Source organism: Arvicanthis niloticus, chromosome X, assembly GCF_011762505.2.
Source record: "Arvicanthis niloticus isolate mArvNil1 chromosome X, mArvNil1.pat.X, whole genome shotgun sequence".
Taxonomy (NCBI): Eukaryota; Metazoa; Chordata; class Mammalia; order Rodentia; family Muridae; genus Arvicanthis; species Arvicanthis niloticus.
In genome coordinates, this window is record NC_047679.1 from 99,809,423 (window position 1) to 99,829,843 (window position 20,421).

Sequence of the window (20,421 nt, forward strand, 5' to 3'; positions counted from 1 at the left end):
GGGGACTGATGGACCTTGTAAGACTTAGAGATTTCACAATTACAATATAAATATATTAACTTGTATAATTGGCCTACATAGAGTACATGACTAATAAACAAGAAGTTTCTTGGTAAATATAAAGACCAAGGAACAGTTGATAAGTTGGGATAGTAATATTCCATCTGGGCTGGAGTAAGGCTTGGGGAATTTGTCCTGCTTCTTCCTGAATTAGAATGCTTATCACCACCAAAATCTTGTCTTTCCTAGCCTGTAGAGGTGTTCTGATATTTTATTTTCTACATCCTTTTTCAAGTTCTATGGCTAATATTTTCCTCTTATAGTAACAATTGTATTTTATATTGCTTGATGTTCATACTTAATCCTGTGGATAAAAGTGTAAATTTTCTCATCAGTTTAGAAATCATTTTTCAAGGAAGGTTTCTTTAAAAAAAAAAAAAAGTCTTGCTGGGTGTGGTGGTGCATTCCTTTTATCCCAGGACTCAGGCAGGAGGCTCTGTGAGTTTGAGGCCAGTCAAGTAAGTCTGCAAAGTGAGATCCTATATCAAAAAGCCTTCATTTATGCTGACTTATGATTTCAAATTCTTATGTCTCCAACTTTGAGATAGAAGCACTCATATTGATGCCTATTAAAAATAATGTATGTGCCACTTGTACCAAAACCAAACTTTGAACTTCTATTTTTGCTGCTAAAGTAATTTTAGTTGACTGTCTCTGTGGTGCCAGCAATGAAGACCATGGCACACAGGAATGTAGATTGGAGAACTTAATGCTTTTTGTTGCCAAGTTTCTAGAATATTCTTATACCTAACCACTGTTAACAGTGGGCATAGAGAACACTTTTAAAATATTCAACATTATTATCTATGCCTGTATGTTGCTTGCCTCTCCTGAATTTGAGGCTTCGTCTCATCAGTTTTAAGGGGTACCACTCTACTTGTGTGGGCCTTTTCAGCTTGTAAACATTAGGCCATGTATGGAAGCCCAGCGAGATGCTAAACTACCAGAAAGATAAGCCACATTGTGCAGCATGGTTGAAGGAAACTTTACCCATATTCCTGACAGTAATAGAAGAGAGCGCACGTTACCTTTCAAGCAGTGTGAAACTAGTTTTAAGTTTCAAAATTAAATCTGTGTCAAACAATTTACATTCCAACTATTCTCATGTAATTGGCTTTTCCTCAGCTTAAGTCAGTTGAGCTCAATAGGTATCTCAATAGGTATATGGAATGGCACAAAGGAGAAAATACACAAAAAACTCTTGCAATTGAAGGGTTTCTAGTGTAGTGGATATAGAAATTTTCTTGAAGAAAAAATAGGCAGCAGTGATTGCCCCAAGACCAATTTATAAAGTTAGTATTAATTATAATACTTTTTCCAATTTTAGTCATCAGAATTTTGCAAATTTGTGTTAGGCATGGTAGCTCCTAGCACTTTGGAGGCAGACACAGATATATTCGCAGATTCCAGGTTGGTCAGGGCTACAGAGTGAGACCCTGTCTCAAATATTACAGATTACATATAGACTAACTATAAAAGAATCCCTTATATTGTATTCAGTATGAAGTTTTTAAAAAATCCAGCCGGGCAGTGGTGGTGCACGCCTTTAATCCCAGCACTTGGGAGGTAGAGGCAGGTGGATTTTTGAGTTTGAGACCTGCCTGGTCTACAGAGAGTTCCAGGACAGCCCAGACTACACAGAGAAACCCTGTCTCGAAAAACTAAAGAATAAAATAAAATAAAAATCCAAATGTAGGGCTAGAAAGATAACTCCGTGGTTAAGAGCACAGGGTGCTATTGCAGAGGACTTGGGTAAAGTTCCCAGAAACTACATTGTGGCTCAGTTGTGGCTCACAACTCTCTAACTAGTTCCAGGGCATCCAGAAAATCCTCCATGGGTACCCAGCATATATGTGGTACATAGACCTACAGGCATGCAAAATACCTATACACACAATAGACAGAAACCAATTATTTTAACACATATGCCTTAAAGAGTTGTAATTTTCACCATTCCAAGTTAGATGGTTGTTTCACATTCAGTGGCTTAAAGCTTGAGTAATCAGTCTGATTTTAGCAGATTCATATTTTGAAGTTTTGTTAGTAGCTACCCTACTCTGGGTAGTTGAGGTTGAACCGAAGACTTTGTATGTGCTAAGCAAGTGCTCTTACACTGGGCTATAGTCTTTTTATTTTGAGACAGGGTCTCATTAAGTTACCTAAGCTGGCCTTGAACTCACTATATAACCCAACAGTTTTGAACCTATGTTCCTTCTGCTTCAGCCTCCCAAGAAGCTAGGATTATGGGATACACCACCATGTCCTCTTTTCATTAAAAAGCATTATCAAAAAAAAAAGCATTATCAATTTTAAACAAAACCAGATGGATTTATCTCATGGGTAGTCATGAACATTTCCAAATTGAGAGATTTGGTATTTCTCAAATATAGGTCATATATTTGTTGAATAATAATTCTATACAAGCAAGTTACCCATCTATATACATTATAACTGAGGATACACTCACTATTCCTAGATAAAGTGCTTCAGAAGAAGATAAAATAGCAATTTACTAATTTACAGAGGAAGACCGGCAGTGGTGGCGCACGCCTTTAATCCCAGCACTTGGGAGGCAGAGGCAGGTGGATTTCTAAGTTCGAGGCCAGCCTGGTCTACAGAGTGAGTTCCAGGACAGCCAGAGCTATACAGAGAAACCCTGTCTCAAAAAAGAAAACAAACAAACAAAAACTAATTTACAGAGGTATTTCATTCTTTTTGTTGGTCACGGTAACAAACACAGCGATTATGTATTAATGGAAATATGAAATGAATGTATACCCAAACAAAATGTGGTAAACATTTTAATTTTGTTTACCTAGGTTGCTTAATACTGAGAACATCTCTTTTAGTGTTCTTCAGGAAACTCAAAATGATTGCAGTTTCTAAAGGAGTATCTACTGAAGCTGATTTGTAATGAAAGAAAAAGAGACATAAATCCCATGTCAATTTAACTATCACTTCTGAGGTCTCAAGCATTCAGCAAGTTGCTTTAAGGGTAGGCCATTAAAATATTTTGTGGAAACTGTAAAGCATATATATTAAATACGTTCCATCATTTTAGCCCAGCAAAAATTAGATCAAATGTAACTACTTGTAATATCATAGTCTTATAGCAGTTTGCAATGAAGCCATACCGGTCTCTGTGAAGACTGATGCATGTAACTGAATGATATATATTTTTATATTTTATGCTTTCCATCTATTTTTTGTAAACTTTCTATGGCAAGAAAAGTGAGATTTACCAACTATAACATCAATTGCTTAGTACTGTATTAAAACCAATTAATTCCTAATAAAGGACTACAATGACACCAGATCAGAAGGGTCAATTTTAAAACTGAGGGTCAATTTTAAATTCAACATTAGAAGTAGGACATTGACTGTAGTGGTACATGCCGCAAGTCCCAGCCAGCACTTGGGAGACCTAGGTAGGACTGCCACTGATTCAAAGCCAGCCCTGTCTGAAAAACAAAAAAACAAGCCAGATATGGTAATGCACCTGTACAATTGCCTATAATCCCTGTACTCAGAAGGCAGGAGAAGGCAGAGTATGGCTTGGAAACCAGCTTATTTTACATTGTCTATAAAGCTAACCTTTTACTGAATAAAACTTAGAATGGACTAAGGAAGAAACTCTCAGGAATTTCTTCTGATATTGTAAACAGTTCATTAACCCCAGATGAATGTGAGTTCTAGGCCAGCCTGCAATACATAGATGCTATTTCCAACAATAAAACCCTGAAACAAAAAAGTCACATGGAGGGTATTAACATTTGCTTTACAGTAACAATTGAAGAACACTAAATTTTGTCCTTGAATATTCCAAGAAATAAAAGACAAAAAGTAGTAAAAATAATTTTCACTTAGAATCCTAGTTAGAATGATGTGCCTCCCTACTAATGTTCGATTATAGTTACATAGTTTTGTCAGTTACTGTGGGAAATGCAGCAAGTACAAGTAGTAATAAAACTTGATGCCTCAAATTGATTAAAAAAAAAACTTGATTAGAAGAAGAAAAGGTGTGTTAACCATCAGAAGTAGTTAATTAAAAATAGAAGTATAGGCATCAGTTTTATGTGGAAGACTAGTTCAATGTGTAGCAACTTATTTTTAAAAATCTTATATGAGTGTTTTGCCTGCATGTATATGTACCACATATGTGCTTGTGTCTGGACAGGTCAGAAGAAGGCATCAGATACCCTGAAATTGGAGTTAAGATCTTTGTGAGCCACCTTGTGGGTTCCAAGAACAAACTCTGATTCTTTTACAAGAGCAACAGTTGCTTTCAACCATTAAGCTATGTCTCTAACCCACTGCACATATCTTAATATCAACGTGCATTACATTGGCTTTTCTTTAGGCAAAACCAACATCAGACCATCCAAACATTTTCAGGATTCCTCTTTTCCCCTTGAGGAAAGGTTTTGCTATGTATATAGTCCAAGCTGCCCTGAACTCCTGATCCTCCTGCCTTAGCCCCCTGAGTACCTGGATTACCAGTGTGTAGCACCATGTCAAGCTTTTCAAATAGTTTAATTCCAGCCAGGGTGAATGGGAAACAATAACTGATAGGGCATAATAAATTATTTACTCCCTTCAAGTTCACTTAAGTATTCTTAGAATTCTACCATAGGAAAACCATCTAGATTTACAAGATACAAAGCTGTACCTTTTCCTATTTTAATCTTTAATCATACAGCTTGTCAGTGATAATTGTAATTAGTTATTAATTTTTGGTAGTGTAGTAAGTAGCTTCTGGCTTATACAAGCATGAAAGCAAGGGGCTTGCTTTTCAGCAATATTGGTTGGAACTAAGGTATTGTTTGGAGAAAGTGCCATTTTAACATAAGCCTTAAACACAAATTCAGTTTCCTTGTTGGTCAGATGAAACCTACTGGGACATCTTCTAAGATCTGGCAGCCCATTTTTCTTACCAGTTTCTATCTTGAAAGTGGGTATTTCCTTTTTGTCCCCCAAGATTGAAGGTGCCTTATACTGATGCCCTGATGCCTGGAAACTTGCAAACCAGTAAAATGATGTTACGATGCAACTGCATGCTTGAAGGGCAGTGTGCATTAATAGTCTTTGAGCCCTTAAATTAGAAAACTTTTCCCTGGTGTTGAGGATCAAACCTAGGGTCTCAACTAGGGCCTCACTCATGGTAGGCACTTTGTTTCAGATTCATCCCTAGCCCTAGGCAACTGGTAGTGGTAGGGCGGCTTTATAGCCTAGGCTAGCCTTGGTTTTATAAACCTGTTGCCTACAGAATTTAGAATAAGAGTCTGGAGGCACCTTGCCCAACGTGACTTGTAAAAAATGTGTTTGTTTAATTTTGCTTATTTATTATTTAAGGCTTAAACCTTCTGTTTGTATATTGACATTCTAAAGTTTGTCATGATATGAAACATTTTCTATGTATAATGGTTTTTACCCACTCAATTGGTGCTCCAGGGACTTGGGAAGATGGCTCAGCAGGTCAGGGTACTTGCTGCCAAGACTGACAATCTGAGTTTAGTCCCCAGGACCCACATGGTGGAAGGAGGAAAATGACTTTAGTTGTTCTTTGACCACCCCATGCACACATTAAAGAAGTAAATTAAAAAAAAAAGATGATTTGGAAATGCCGTTCTATTAAAATTTAAATTTTAAAGTACAAATTCACTTCACATAATGTATCTGACCTTAATTGGTCAGGGTGAAGAGTATTTTTTGTCCTGTACAGCTTTCTTAAAGTTAAGCTATTGAGAATTAGGGCACAATTCATGATTATGTTCTTCCCTTTCTTCCCTTCATTTCTTTTTTAATGAAGCTGCTTCAGTGAAGCTTAGGCTTAAGTTATCATGGAAGTTAACTCTGTGTAGTAGGGTTAGACCTGTGTAGTAGAGTGTGACCTCAAACTCTGGCCTCCACATCTTAAGTTCTGAGACTATAGGTGTGCACCACTAGGGCCAGCTCTAACACAGTGCTGGGGAACAAACTCCAAGTTTCCTGCATACTAGGCAGGCACTATACTAATTAAGCTACATCCCAGTCCCTAAAGATTTTTGTAAGTTTGCTGGTATAAGCATTTAGACAAAATTCAACTTAAAGAATATTGGTTTTCTTTAAATAAATTTGAATACAGACTTAAAATAGCTTCATTTAGTATAATAGCTATATTTAACATATCTAGTAAGTAGCTTTTTCAAATATTGCCTTATTGTTTTAAAAATAATACAAGATAAAATATATTAGAAACTGAGGTACTTGTATTTATGTTGTATTTTATAAGGTTAAAGTATATATATCTACATATATATATCTACATATATATCTATATATCTATATCTATATCTATATCTATATATATATATATATATGAATGAGGTCTGAGGAGAGGCCCATGGCGTTAGTGCCCTTTTCCTGGTGTCACATCCTCTCCCAAGTACCAGCCACTTAAGAGCATTTACAAAGAGGGAGGGGTCTCATTTATGCAGGATTTTCTCCAATATGAACAGAAACCTCTTGATTAAAGTGTGGAAAATAAGAACCACATCAATTAAAGCAATTTAGACTTCAGCAGTATCTAATTTATTGTGAATGGAAAACATAATCTAAGCTTATGTTTTAAATGGTAACTTATGGCTTAATGCTAAAAATACTTGTTTAAAAACTCAGGCAAAGCTATTTTATACAGATTAAGTATACAGATATTATCTTAAAACTATTAGTTTCCCTGTTAGTTTGAATATGCAATAGCAGCTGTTACTCATATCAGTAGTTTAATATTTTTACCATCAAGATATTTAATGCAGGGGATGGAGAGATGGCTTAGTGGTTAAGACCACTCACTAGTCTTCTAATGGTCTTGAGTTCAAGTCCCAGCACCTACATGGCAACTCACAACTGCTTGATACTATCTTCTGGTGTGTACATGTATGTGCAAAGAACCCATATACATAAAATATTTAAATAAATAAAAAGATATTTAATGCAAAGGATTGGTACATAATTATTTATAGTACTAAATGTGTGCAAATTAGAGAAAATGGGAAATAGCATTCCCCTAGGTGTTCACTATGCACAAGCTCTCCTTACATTACATATTTTTATTAATCTTTATGATTCCATGCGGGTAGCTTTTGAGTTTGATTTTTACAAATGAGGACACTAATGTTCTGCTCAGAGAATATTTAAATTCCCCAAAGATACATAGCTAGTAAATGGCAGGAATGGAATCTGAACCTAAGTCTACCCAACTACAAAGCCTGTATATGCTCCTATAACATTTCATAACATGTTAATCTCAGCCCACAGTTAAATCACTGTGGGTCATGAGAGTGTACACTGATAATCTTCTGTTTCACAGTTGGCTAACAGTGGGTAGGGTTTGTTTGAGGTACGTGGGTACACAGTCGTTTATGCTGCCGAAGGGATGCTCTTTTCCTCTTCAATAGATATTCTAGGAGAATTCTTTGAAATTGAGCTCAGTTCTAAGAGTTGAGCTATTCCTACTTCTCAGTCACCTTGAAACCAGGTGATTTATGGCACTGGTAAATTTATTGTAATTTAGAGGTTATGCATCTAGGAAGCTTTTGCTGGGTCCTTTAAAACAGATCCAAGGGAATAGCTAGTTATGTGGGAGTAATTCCAATACTTAGGAGACTGCCTCTCCTCCAGAGAGTGGAGGATCTTTCTGAGGCTAGCCCAAGCTATTCACTACTGTCTTTTTTTTTTTTTAAAGCATGATAATTAGAGAAGTGTGCAACCTGCAAGGGCAGGCCTAACAATTGCTTTGAAGATAGCTGGGAGAAAATATTACTGATGATGAAAGTTAATGGATAGTTTGGGTTCATTTATATACGGGGAAAAGTTGAGATGTCTAATTAATGTTTTGCTACAAATACAATGATTTCATTTGAAGGGGATGGCCCTGGGATTGAACTCATGCAAGGTAGTGGCCTAGAGCCTACTAAAAGGTTCCAGTTTCCATTTTTGTTTTGAGACAGGGTTTCTCTGTGTAACATCACCCTGACTGTCCTGGTCTTAGTTTGTAGACTGGGCTGGCTTTGAACTCAGAGATCCACCTGCCTCTGCCTCCTTCATGTTGGCATTAAGGGTGTGCACCACTGCAGCCAATTTAAAGTTTCCATTTCATTCAACACAACCCCAAACAGGACTTTTGGATGTTTTCTCCCATTCACATTTAAACCTGTCTGGCACATTTCTCTAACTGTTTAGCCCTTGCTAAATAGTATGGTGGTCTCTGGCCGTATGTGCTACTGAGCACTGGAAATGTGGTAAATGAATTATTCTGTTATAACTGTCAAACACACACTGCATTTCAAAGAATGTTAACTGTAATTATTCTTGTGGATTACACAGTGAAATGACAGTACTTTAGATATATTTGGGTTAATAAAACAATACTGAAAAGTAACTTTCCCTATGTCTTTTTGCTCTTTAATGTGGTTAGTAAAAATTTAAAACTGTATATGTGGTGCTCATGTTTTTTTTTTTTTTCGAGCTCATGTTTAATATATACACAGCAATGGGCTCATGAAAACGCAATGTTTCTTTAAGCTTCCTCCCATGTACTTTAGAGAAATACAGGAAGAAAAATGATCAGTACCAGTTGGCCAGTCCATTCGTCCCTTCTTCCTCAGGTAGTACTCAACTCCTATTCTGACAGTTCTCATTTATTTAGTATTTTGGGTACCTACATGTGTCTTATCAGATCCAAGACTTTTTTAAAATATATATTTTACATGTATGGGTGTTTTGCTTGCATGCATGTCCATGCACCTGTACCGCATGCCTAGTGCCTGCAGAGGCCAGAAGACATTTGATTCCTTGGAACTGGAGTTATAGGAGGTTGTGAGCCACCATGTGGGTGTTGGAAACTGAACCTGGGTCCTTTGCAAGAGCAGTCAGTGGTCTTAACCACTGACACCTCTTCTACCCTGATCCAAGAATAAAACAAAACAAACCCCAAAACTTTAAGTCCTGCTCTTCCTGCCAGAACTTTTGCCAATGATATAATGCGATGGCATAAATGATATGACTATTCTTGTGTGGAATCACTAAAAAAAAATTCCAAAGACATGGCTATTATGCCAATTTAAAGAAATAGCATCTCTCAAAATCCAGGATTTTTAAGGCAAAAGGACTACCATATTCTAATTTTTGTGAGACTTCCTAGGAAGATGAACAAATACCTATTTACCTCATATAGTACACCAACTACAGACCAAAGAAAAGATTTCGTCTAGCTTGGTGAACCAATGAGCTTAATGGGAGTTATTTATAGGAACATGGGCAATTTTATGCCTGGTTAAACTACTGACTGCCTATTATCTAGGAGGGGTGGGGACTCATGACTCTACCTCAACTCTTAATGGCCTATCCTTGGTTGTGGAGGGGTATCCTCCCAGGAGCCCCATTCTCTTGAATGCTTGCCTATCCTTGGTTAGGGAGGAGCTCCTGAGTCCCATGCTCAGCAACTGTTAACTGCCTGTCTTTCTTTGAGAGTATGGTCCTCCTGAATCCTACTCTCAGCAACTGTTAACTACCAATATATTCTCAGGGAAGAGTGGGGCCTTGTGAGTTGGTCCCAGTAAGCAACTATTAACTACCTACATATCTTTAGGAATAGATGGGATGTCATGAGCTTCTCTCCTTGTGATAGAATTAATGAACTAAATCTTGTCTGGGACTTCTGAGGGTAATCACAGCTGCTAAGAGGTAATGGCCATGGCATGCACAGAGGATAGTGTTATACAATATAAACAATGGCTTGTTTTACTCCCATGAGAATCTCACACAAATAGATTGAATCCTTGTAATGAATCATAACTTTGGATTCTTAATGCATTCCACAAGGCACTAGGCCTAGTGTTCAGCTCAAAAATGTTTGGTATGTGTAAGAACAATTTGTAAAGATGCCACAATAATACAATTAAAATTTTTGTTTTTGTAAAATGAAAGACTGAGCAAGCCAGCGGTGGCGCAGCGGCTTAGGCAAGCCCTCGCCCTTTGCTCTCTCTTTCCAGGTTCGAATCCCGCTTTCCCCGTGTGACTCTGCCCGAGTCTCATGGGGAAAAAAAAGTAAAATGAAAGACTGGACTCCCAGACACATATCATGTTATATTTTCCAAACAAGTCATTTCCCCACCACCCATCAGACATTTTATTGTGTTTAATTTTGATGATGATGCATGTTGAATGTGATTGTTTTTGGTTTTTTTAGATAGGGTCCCACTATGTAGCCCTGAACTTGAGGCTGAACTCAAACTCACAAAGATCTGCCTGCCCCTGCTTCCTAGATGCTCAGATTAAAGGATTGTACCACAACATTTAGCTGATTTTATTTATCTATCTATCTATTTATTTTTGGTTTTTCGACACAGAGAAATCCTGTCTCAAAAAAACAAAACAACAAAAAAAAAATCCTAACCTCTATGGGCAGATTTTAGTTCCCTTTGAGTCCAGGGAATTGAATTTGTCACAAGGCTTGGTGGCATGTCAAGAACCTTTAGCCAGTAAGCCATCTTGCTAGCCCATGATTATTAAATTTGTTTGAAAAAAGGATTTCACTGTGTAGTATAGGCTTAATTTTAACTTGAGATCTTCCTGCCTCAGCCCTTCAGCTGGGATTATAGGTGTGGACTAAACCCTGATACAATGATTAATTTTAAAATCTGGAAGAATTATTTTTAGGAAAGTAAGTTAACTCTTAAGAACTGTTCCCATGCTAAAGGAAAACTCCTTTCTACTAGAGACTGTCCAGGGTCAAGGAATCTAAAGGGAGGGGGAGGTACAACAGAGTAGGTTGGAGGATGACAAAAATATCACACGTTTTTCTCCTATCTGGAATTTCGTGTTTCATGAAAGCAGAGGGGCTATTTGAGGGAAGAAGGAAAGAACAGGATGCATAAGAAAGTATACTGGGAAGGTGAATATAAGCAAGTATAATGATACATTCCTGTTATTTTAGACTCTTAATAAAAAATTCTTTTAAAAGTCCAGGCTTTCTCGAAAAACCAAAAGGAAAAAAAAAAAGTCCAGGCATTGTGGCTCCTGCCTATAATTTCAACACTTAGGAGTTTGGGGTAGGACAATTCCCTTGAGTTTGATGTCATCCAAAGAAAGCCTATGTTTAAAAATAAAACAACAGTTTAAAAAACAAAGAAACAAACAATGCTGGTGAATAGATGGTTGAGCAGGTAAAGGTGCTTGCTGCTAAGCCTGAAGACCAGAGCATGATCCCAGGAACTCATATGGTGGAAGGAGAGAACTGGCTCTTTCAAGTTTTCTCTGACCTCCACACATGTGCTGTGGCCAAGTACCTGTACATCAACTCACATAAAATAAACGTGATGAAAACAGTACAACTCCCCAAAGTGCCTGGAGAGATGGCTTCGAGTTTAAGAGTATGTACTGTTCTTTGAGAGAACCAGGACCAGCATTCCCAGCACAAACATTGGGTGGCTCACAACTGCCTGGAACTCCAGTTCCAAGGGACTGGATATTCTTTTCTGGCCTCCCAAGGCACCTGCTCTCACTTACATATAACCACTCATGCATGCATTGCATGCACTGAATTTTGCAAACAAAAAACACTTAACGGAGGAAGCAGAAATGAATGATAGCACATCACTAGACTCCACTGTTTACAAATTTTCTAATGTAGGTATGTTCTGCTTTAAGAAAACCTGATAGGTTTATTTAAATGCACTCCAGAAAACTCTGTCTCATAAGCCAGATTTGATACACAGTAACATTTTTGCCACATCAAAAAGAGAAAGCCAAGGAGTGTAATTTCTTTTTTATTGTAGACATGTTTTCATTTTGAGGATTCAGCTCACATAAGGAAATGGCCTGAGGTTTGCTAAAGCTATGTTCCAGTGTCTTCTTAAGCAGAAAAATAAATACAATTTCAATTTTTAGAAGACATTTACGTCTTAGCTATGGCTGAATGAGGTGTCTCAATTACAAGTGCTTGTTTAAACTGGTGGATCTATTCTGTTAGTTATTAGCCATATGACTAACACAGCTATTCACATTCATGATCAATTTGCATTGGACCTCCACTTTTCCTCACCTCACTCCCTAATTTCAGAATGTGCCCAGGGTTAGCTTCTAGCTACTAAATGTGTATTTTCCACATGTAGTCACCTGACATGTATAAAAAGTATATCTGTATCTAAAACCACAGTATATTACCATTTTATTAGTGACTTTTAAAATCTACAAACCTGGATATACATAATTTCAAAAAGGCAACATACTACTGGAGACATTTTATAATCCAATACCATGTGTAAAAACTTAATTGAGCATGAATTTGATTTTAAATGCCCATATTTACCTTGTCATCTACTGACTGACAAGTTTCCCAATATTTTTGCAACAAGATTACTTTATGTAGCTCCCTGCCTGTTCCAGAACTCCATACGTAGACAAGGCTGACCTTTTAACTCACAGTGATCCCCCTGCTTCTGTCTCCTGAATGCTAGGTGGTGGCAATTCCAGTATCTTGATAAGCTAATGTAATTAAAGTTGAAAAAATGTAAATACCTGGGTGCTGGCAAGGTGACACAACAAAAATAGAAATAATTATGTTTTACATGTATGTGTGTTTCTATGTTACGAGTATGCAGGTGTCTGTGAAGGCCACAAGGTAATGAATCCCTGTGTTAAAGGAAGTTGTCAGCTACATAATATGGGTACTGGGAACTGAACTTGAGTTCTCTAGACCATGAGACATTTTTCTGGTTCCCTAAAATAGAAAATTAAAAAAAAAAAAAAAAAAAGCCAGCCGGGCAGTGGTGGCACATGCCTTTAATCCCAGCACTTGGGAGGCAGAGGCAGGTGGATTTCTGAGTTCGAGGCCAGCCTGGTCTACAGAGTGAGTTCCAGGATAGCCAGGGCTATACAGAGAAACCCTGTCTCGAAAAACAAAAACAAAAACAAACAAACAAAAAAACCAACAACAAAAGCCAGATGGCTTAATAGGTAAAGGCACTTGTTGTGAAACTTGACAATAGAAATTTGATCCCCAGATTCCACATGGTGAAAGGAGAAAACTAACTCTCATAAGTTGCCCTCTGACTTCTACATGTGCACTGTGGCTTGCATAGCACCGCTCCCCTCAATAAAATAAATGTAATAAAATAATTAAACATTAGCGTTAGGGATAATGAGTCATTCAGAGTTTTTTTTAATCACTATACTCACACAGGAACATGACTTGATCTGTAGAAATTGCACCTGCAACCACATAATATAGTGCTTATTAAATAGGATTTATGATTCTTTGAAATTAATAATGCTTCAGCTTGAGCAAAAATCCCAAGGAAGAAGGTCAGAGGGTATTTAAAACAAAGGCTTGACATACTACCTTAAGGATCAATAATGTGAAATGCAGTGCCTTCCTGAGGAAATGCATACTGCTTTGCTACATCTGAAGACGATATTAGAGTCATGAGGCCAAGTACAAGGAATACTATATTTAAAAATAGTCTCATGTCCTAAAGGGGCTTATGGATCAAATTTATGAGCGAATATTATAGGACATGCCAGAACCAAGCATATTACACATTTAGGAGGGCAGAAATAGCTATATCTACAAGACAGGCATTTTAGGTATCCACTTGAAATTAAGCAGATGATATGGTAATCCAACATGGATGGTGAGGTTAATGCCTACCCACCATAAACAGAAACAAAACCAAACCAGTCATGTATGATACAATCATGATTCTGGAGAAAAAAAAAAAAAAAAAAAAAAAAACATTAGAATGTTCACAAGTAACCGAAACTAAAACAACAACCACTTCCACATTTAGCTTAGGAAACTGAATCACCCAGATAAACAAAACCAAGTTTTTCAAAGGTGATGTGCACAGAACTGACTGTCCAGTAGGCATGAATACATTATATATGTAATCCAAGGTACAGCTCAGAGCTTAAGGGGGAAACCAGTTAAATGACATTTTTTTATAGTCACATTTCAAATGCAAGATCTGAATGCTGAAGTACAGAGTTAATAGAAACTGTAAATGCTAAGAAATGCTACTTAATTAACTTTCAGGAATATTGCTTAACCTACGTAAATAAACTGTACTTCCTCTCAAGGAAACAACTGAAGTCTTAACAGTGTTAAGGAACACTTTCTTAATTGCTTGGTTATAGATTTTGGGAGAGCAAATCCACTGGCACTGGTATGCCTAACAGAGTATAAATCTGCATCAGAAGTAAAGGAAACAATTGCACACAGTGGCACACAGCATTAACACTAGCACTCGGGAGGCTAAGAAGAACTGCCAGTTCTAGACCAGCTTGAATTACACAGTGAGATCCTGTTCCTACCTTTCTCAAGCACCCAGGCTCCCACAGAAAAGTAAAGGAAACACAGAGCTACAAGTATTCTTTAATCACAAATTCCCTAGAGTTCTCATTTGCACATATTAGAAAGCTAAAATGATACATGAGTTTAAAACCAATAAGCAAAGAAATACCACAGATTTTAATGTCTATAATTTAGCCTTTATCACATAAATATAATATTTATAAATACGTATTTGAAAATTACTATTCTTAAAACATTTATTTTTAATACATTTAAATTTCTCATGAATGATACGGGGAAAACAGCATTCTATTTGACACTGTACAAGTAGACTTCAATGTGTGATTATGCCAGTGTAACCAGATAAGAAAAAGAAACACACTAATGTGTTAGATCTGATATCATATCTTAATGTAGTTACTAAACACATGCTCTTGCTTTCTGTCAGTCATTCTCAGAACCATTTGGAGGTAAGAAAACCAATGCATCATTGAAAACATGTCCAAATGCCCTAAGCCGGTATACCCCATACATCATCACATGCATCTGATTAGGAGTCAGTCCATTGAAAGTAACAGCCATATCAGAGCAACATCCTTCTACTACCTGGTTTGGTTGGTTAGTCATTGCCTCTTTAATGAAAAGGCCAACAGATTTGGTATTAAACACATCTTTCCCATCGGCGTCTTCTGCATTTTCTGCAAATACTCCAGCATATTTCAGGCAGACTGCTAGCTGCTTATCTTCAGATATCTTCCAAATCATTCCTCCTTGTTCGGGACACTTTTCAGGAACACTGAGAAGGCTGTTGAGTCTTTTCATTGATTCTATGCTTAAGACAATTCCTCCATCCACACTCACATATTCAAGGTCTCCAGATTTTATAGTGTGTCCTAGATAGAAAGGTTGTGATGGATCCTTTTTTAACAAAAAATATTTGAGGTTTTCAATAACAGCAAAAGTAGTGGGGCGTGCAAGGAAGAACCAGTTGTATTGGTCCCTGTATTTATCATAAGCATATTTGTAAGCTTTCCTCATCATCAACCACATGTCATTTGTGTCCAAATTAATTGACTCAAACACTTTAACATTTTCAGAACTGAAGAATTCTGCTTTGTCACAGTGTTTGGTCCAAGTCTCCTTCACTGCAGCCCAAAGACTCACATCTTTAGGTTTTACAAGAACTATACAGTATACCCGGAAACTCTTACTGAGCTCCATGCGTTCGGCCTCTGAAATTTTCAAGATATCGTCTTTGTTAGGGGCTTGCAGATGGTGATGCTCATGGTGGTGCATTCTGTTTCCAATCCTAATGTGGCCTAGCATAGTGATCAAGGCACAGAAGATGCTTCCAAGCATCACACCCTTCAAAAATGAACTGCTTTCTGAAAGCATTTTTCCTGCAAAGAAAAAGACTTTTCAAATACATAGTCTAATAATTTTACTTGGTTATTTCTTATATACTTACATTTGTTCTTCATGTTTAAAAACCAAAGGTCCACATGCTTGAAACCAGGTGAGAAGCATACTGTGACAAGGACTCTCAGTATCCTTCCACTGGCATTGGGTCACCATTAGGTAGAAACTGCAACATTATAGAAACTCATTCACGGAGTGGAATTTGCAGTGTGTGTGTGTGTAGAGGAGTAATTTTGTACATCATTTACTTAATCAAGTGACAAGTCAAAGCATTAGCTTAGACACTAATGTGATAAACATTGTTTTTCCATCATTCTCTAAAAATTTCGTATGACAAATTTGCAGTTAGTACATACTTCTGGCTATTATATATAAAAGAGCTTCTAGATCAAGACTTTTAAGTTGAACTCAATTTAAACTCAAATTTCTCTTTTCTTTCTTCATTTTCTTTCTTCCTTTCTTCCTTTTTTTTCTTTCTTTCTTTCTTTTTCTTTTCTTTCTTTCTTTTGTTTTTTTTTTTTTCAAGACATGGTTTCTTTGTGTAGCCCTGGCTGGCCTTGAACTCAGAGATCCACTTGCCTCTGCCTCCTGGGTGCTGGGATTAAAGGTTTCCCACCACACCTCAGCTACAGCCACCACAACTTTTGCCGCGATGCTGCCACCACTGCCACCACCACCGCTGCCACCACCACCACCTCCACCTCCTCCACCATGACCACCACCACCACCACCATCAGTCTCAAATTTCTCTTTCAACCTACTGCTTGATTTAACTGGTAGTTAATGTCCTTAGGTATTTTAAGCAATCTAAAACAGATTTCTTGTGGCTAGTATCGTATCTTAATATTAATTAGTTAATATTAAGATAAGATATTAATTAATATTATGCCCCTAAGACTAAATGTTTTACTATATAGTATATCAACTATTGATGTAATAAAAGCCCACAATGGAAAGTTGGAGAAAGAAGTCAATATAGACATATTTGGGGGAGTATTTGTGACTATCTTTATCTCCTCAAAAAGATAATTCCTTGAGAAGGTAAAAAAGGGGGGGGGGGAAGGGGGACCTCCTGTGTTTTAACTTCAATTAGAAAGTAAAAGGAAAGCCAATGTCAATAAAATAGCTGGAAACTGTTATGGTTGCAACTCTTCAAAGTTCCACTGTGCTCCGACTTCCACTTTGTCTCTTATGGCTGAAAAGGATCCGAGAAGCTACCTGAGGTCATTTCTCTCATTTAAAGAATATGCCCAGTTATGTGCCAATTTAAAAAAAAAAATGGGGCTGGAAAGATGATTCAGAGGATATGAGTGCTTGAAGACCTGAGTTCCAGACCCAGTGCCCAAATAAAAAGCTGGGCAAGGGCGGAAGCCATGTCTAATCCCAGCACTATGGGGTTGGAGACAGGAGATTATTGGGGCCTGCTGGCCTTTAGCATATTTCCTGGTTCAGGAAGAATAAAGGGGAGAGTGATAGAGCAGACTACCTAAAGCCTGCCCTTATCTGTCCTTAATACTCAATGCTGTGATTCGCTCTAGTGCCACACACATATTTCTTTTAAATGGGGGAAATGGAGGACCATAAAGGTTAAGTAACTGACCTAAAGTCACAAAGGCTATCAGTGGGAAGAAGTGACCTATAAATGAGACATGTGGATCTAGTAAACATAATTGATGCTTGCGTTACATTTTGCTATAATGCTACAAGGATACTACACTGACAGTTCTCTCTTTCTCTCATTCTATCTCTCCTTCCCTCCCTCCCCTCCTTTTCTGAGTGTTCTCTCTCTCTCTTTCTTTCTCTCTTTTTCTCTCTCCTTTTCTAAGATAGGGTCTTACTATGTAGCTCCAGCTGGTCTTGAACTTGTGATCCTCGAATTTCATTTGCCCACGTGCTTGTATTACTTGTGTGTGGCACCACTTCTCGCTCCTCCTGTTTTCTTAGAAAAGAAATGAACTTTGACTTCTACCACAAAGACAGCTGTCTGAAGGACAGGTGCAATTTCTGAGACTGTTTGGGGAAGTGGGTGGGGAAAGGCAAGATGGTAGTTTCCTATATAATCCAGAGAACTTGGTCAGTAAACATTTCCCATAGGAAAGGAGAAACAACAGAAAAGCTATGCCTCAAAATAGTATTGTAAAGTTCACTTTATATTAATTGTTGTAATTGCAGCTCTTATCACATGATCATTATTTCTGGTCAGTACACAACAATCAGACAAGTACCTTCATTTGATTTTGTGTCAAAATTTTCCTCCTAACGGCAAAAATATTAAAACTCAAAAACGTCTACAAATTCTACACAAAATTATTTGTAGAAATTATCCTAACAGTTTTTTTCTCCCCTGAGGAATAAAAAAAAAAATGTAACACCAACAATCCGCCTGATAGGATATTTTTGTACAGAGAAGGGAACTTAAACTGCACACACAAGAGAAAGCAGAAAGTATGTTTTTGAGACAAACTTTCTTTCTTTTTTTTTTTTAGAAGGAGAAAGTAGATGGAGATCAAAATGTAGACTGGGTACCAGGATGGATTTAAGTGTCCCATTGAAGGGCCAAGGGAGAATCTTTAGGAAGGCTGCTTTCCCCCACTCCCTCTGGGTCCTCCCGCCGCACCTGCCAAGGCATCACTAGCGGAGCATGTTGGGAATGGGCTAGGGCCCAGGCTAGGGCCTAGGCCTTCCCAGGGGAGGGAGAGGAACAGTAACCCTGGGTTGTGCTTGAAGTGGGGGCCGAAATTTTGGCACTCACCGCATCTAGAATGGCTCCAGGGCAGGAAAGCGCTGCCTTATGCGGCTTTCCTCTCACGTCCAAGGCCCACTCAGTTATGCTCTCGACCAAGCTGCTCTAGACGCAGGCGGTGTCCTCTCGTTGGTTTCATTAATGACGTAGAACACAGGAAGCTGACGAGAGTGGGGGCGGGCCGGGGGCGGGGCGGGAGCGGGGTACGGGGTAAGGGACGGGCTCCGCGAGATGCGGAAAGGGTCCGCCCCCGCGCCGTGCGTAATTCAGACCTGACGTAACCGGCACGCTCAGCTGTACCCAATGAGATGCCACGCGAGTCTGTTAGGCCCGCCCACCCGCTTTTCCTCGTTTTGCCTACTGGGCGGGGAAACTGCCTGAGTACGAAAGAGAGTTGCTGCCTACCTGATGTAGATTTCTGGATCATTTCTCTAACCCACTCCAATGTGTTGGTACCCTTGTGGTGACACGAGGGTGTTCCTCCCAGTATTCCTGGCCTGGAACTAAAATGCAAGTCATTGAAATTGTCATCGCTTTAGCGAGCAAAAATTGGCTGTGGTTACAAGGGTGGTAGGTTTTGAAGCCGCATAACCTAGTCTCGATCTAAACTTTAGCCAAGTCCTTTGGTATCCCGAAGAAGTGACTTTATTTTCACGCTGCCGCTGTTCCTTCCTTCGTTGTGTTTGGAAAATATCACCATAGTGCCTATCTCACAGTGTACATAACTCCCCTAGTGTTCAGTAAATGTTGGTTCTAAGTATTCCACCCTGTATTGCTAGCACACAGTCCCAGTATGCAATAGGCAAATATTTGTGGAGTTAATGAATGTTAGAAATACAGATGGAGAATCAAGCTCGGTACAGGATAAGGTTTGCTTTCAAAGGACTACCCAATAAATGCAGAGCTGAGTGTAGACTCCGGTTAAATTAGGACTACAGAATCCCCCAATAAATGCCTAGTTTCCTGAAGTGCTCTCTTGTAGCTGGTGCTGCTGTTCAGTCACAGTTGTAATGTCATCACCAGGGAGGCCAAGATAGAGGGATTAAAAGTTAAGTCCAGCCTTATAGTTATTCACAATGTTCCAGATTTGGTTTGGGTAACACTGAGAAGTGACTTGGGCTTGAATTCCTGAAAACAAAAAACATTTGAGTGGTGACTGGCAATGCCTTAAGTACAATGAAAAGTTCAAGAAGTCTTATAATGACACCTAGATTACAAGATATTATTATTCTGGCTGTAGTATCTTAATCTGGGGGCCATATTCCTGATGAACCTTGCTTTTCTTTTTAGGGGGGGGGGGTATGTTTGAGCTAAAGACATTCAGTGTTCAGTCCTGTTTACAAGGCAAAGACGAGTGGTTCTGTCTGTGTCCTGCACTTATTCTACACAAGCCTGGTTTGTCTGCAGCAGGCCCTAGAAGAGTGCTTTGTCTTTTTGCTCTGCATTAAGGGCCTTTCCTTTTTTTTTTTTTTTTTTTTGATCTTCTTACTCAAAGGACCAGCTGTCCTCCACCACAGTGAAAATTTTCTAATTTGAATTAGGTACTGGGTTATTTTTGCCAAATATCTACTTACATTTGTGTTGAATGGAGCTGGGCCAGTAAATTCAATTTTCATCTATTCATTTCCAATGCTTTCTCATAGTTTTTACTAAACTGGACTCATTCCCAGAGATGGCTAGGAAAAATGTTCCTCATTCTATAACCTTCTATGGCCAGCAGTGTCCTTTCTCTTCTTTGCTGGTAGCACACTATTTGACAGGGAACAAGGATGATCAATTTTACTGTCCAACTGGACTGTATTCATTTCTGCAAAGGCCCTGAGTGTTGATTCTTATTTTTCTGGGTGTGCGATTATATGTAATTAAA

General features: G+C 38.3%; 2 protein-coding genes across 3 annotated transcripts in view; both read right to left on the reverse strand.

Moving 5' to 3' along the window:
• Cul4b (cullin 4B) overlaps positions 1-18,685 on the reverse strand; it is a 91,222-nt gene extending 72,537 nt beyond the window's left edge. For both annotated transcript variants that reach the window (XM_034486129.2, XM_076918229.1), the window contains exon 1: positions 18,564-18,685. The gene's annotated coding sequence lies outside the window, so the exon portion shown is untranslated. The remainder of the gene's footprint in view (positions 1-18,563) is intronic.
• Positions 14,462-18,698, reverse strand: C1galt1c1 (C1GALT1 specific chaperone 1). The gene is made up of 2 exons (XM_034485130.2): positions 18,564-18,698; positions 14,462-15,792 (listed from the first exon to the last, which is right to left on the reverse strand). Exon 2 carries the CDS (start codon positions 15,785-15,787, stop codon positions 14,837-14,839), a length of 951 nt encoding a protein of 316 aa, XP_034341021.1. The 5' UTR covers positions 15,788-15,792; positions 18,564-18,698; the 3' UTR covers positions 14,462-14,836.
• Positions 18,699-20,421: the final 1,723 nt, after the last annotated feature.

Coding starts and splice junctions, on each gene's coding strand:
- C1galt1c1 (XM_034485130.2), bottom strand. CDS start 15,787: ATGCTTTCAGAAAGCAGTTCATTTTTGAAGGGTGTGATGCTTGGAAGC.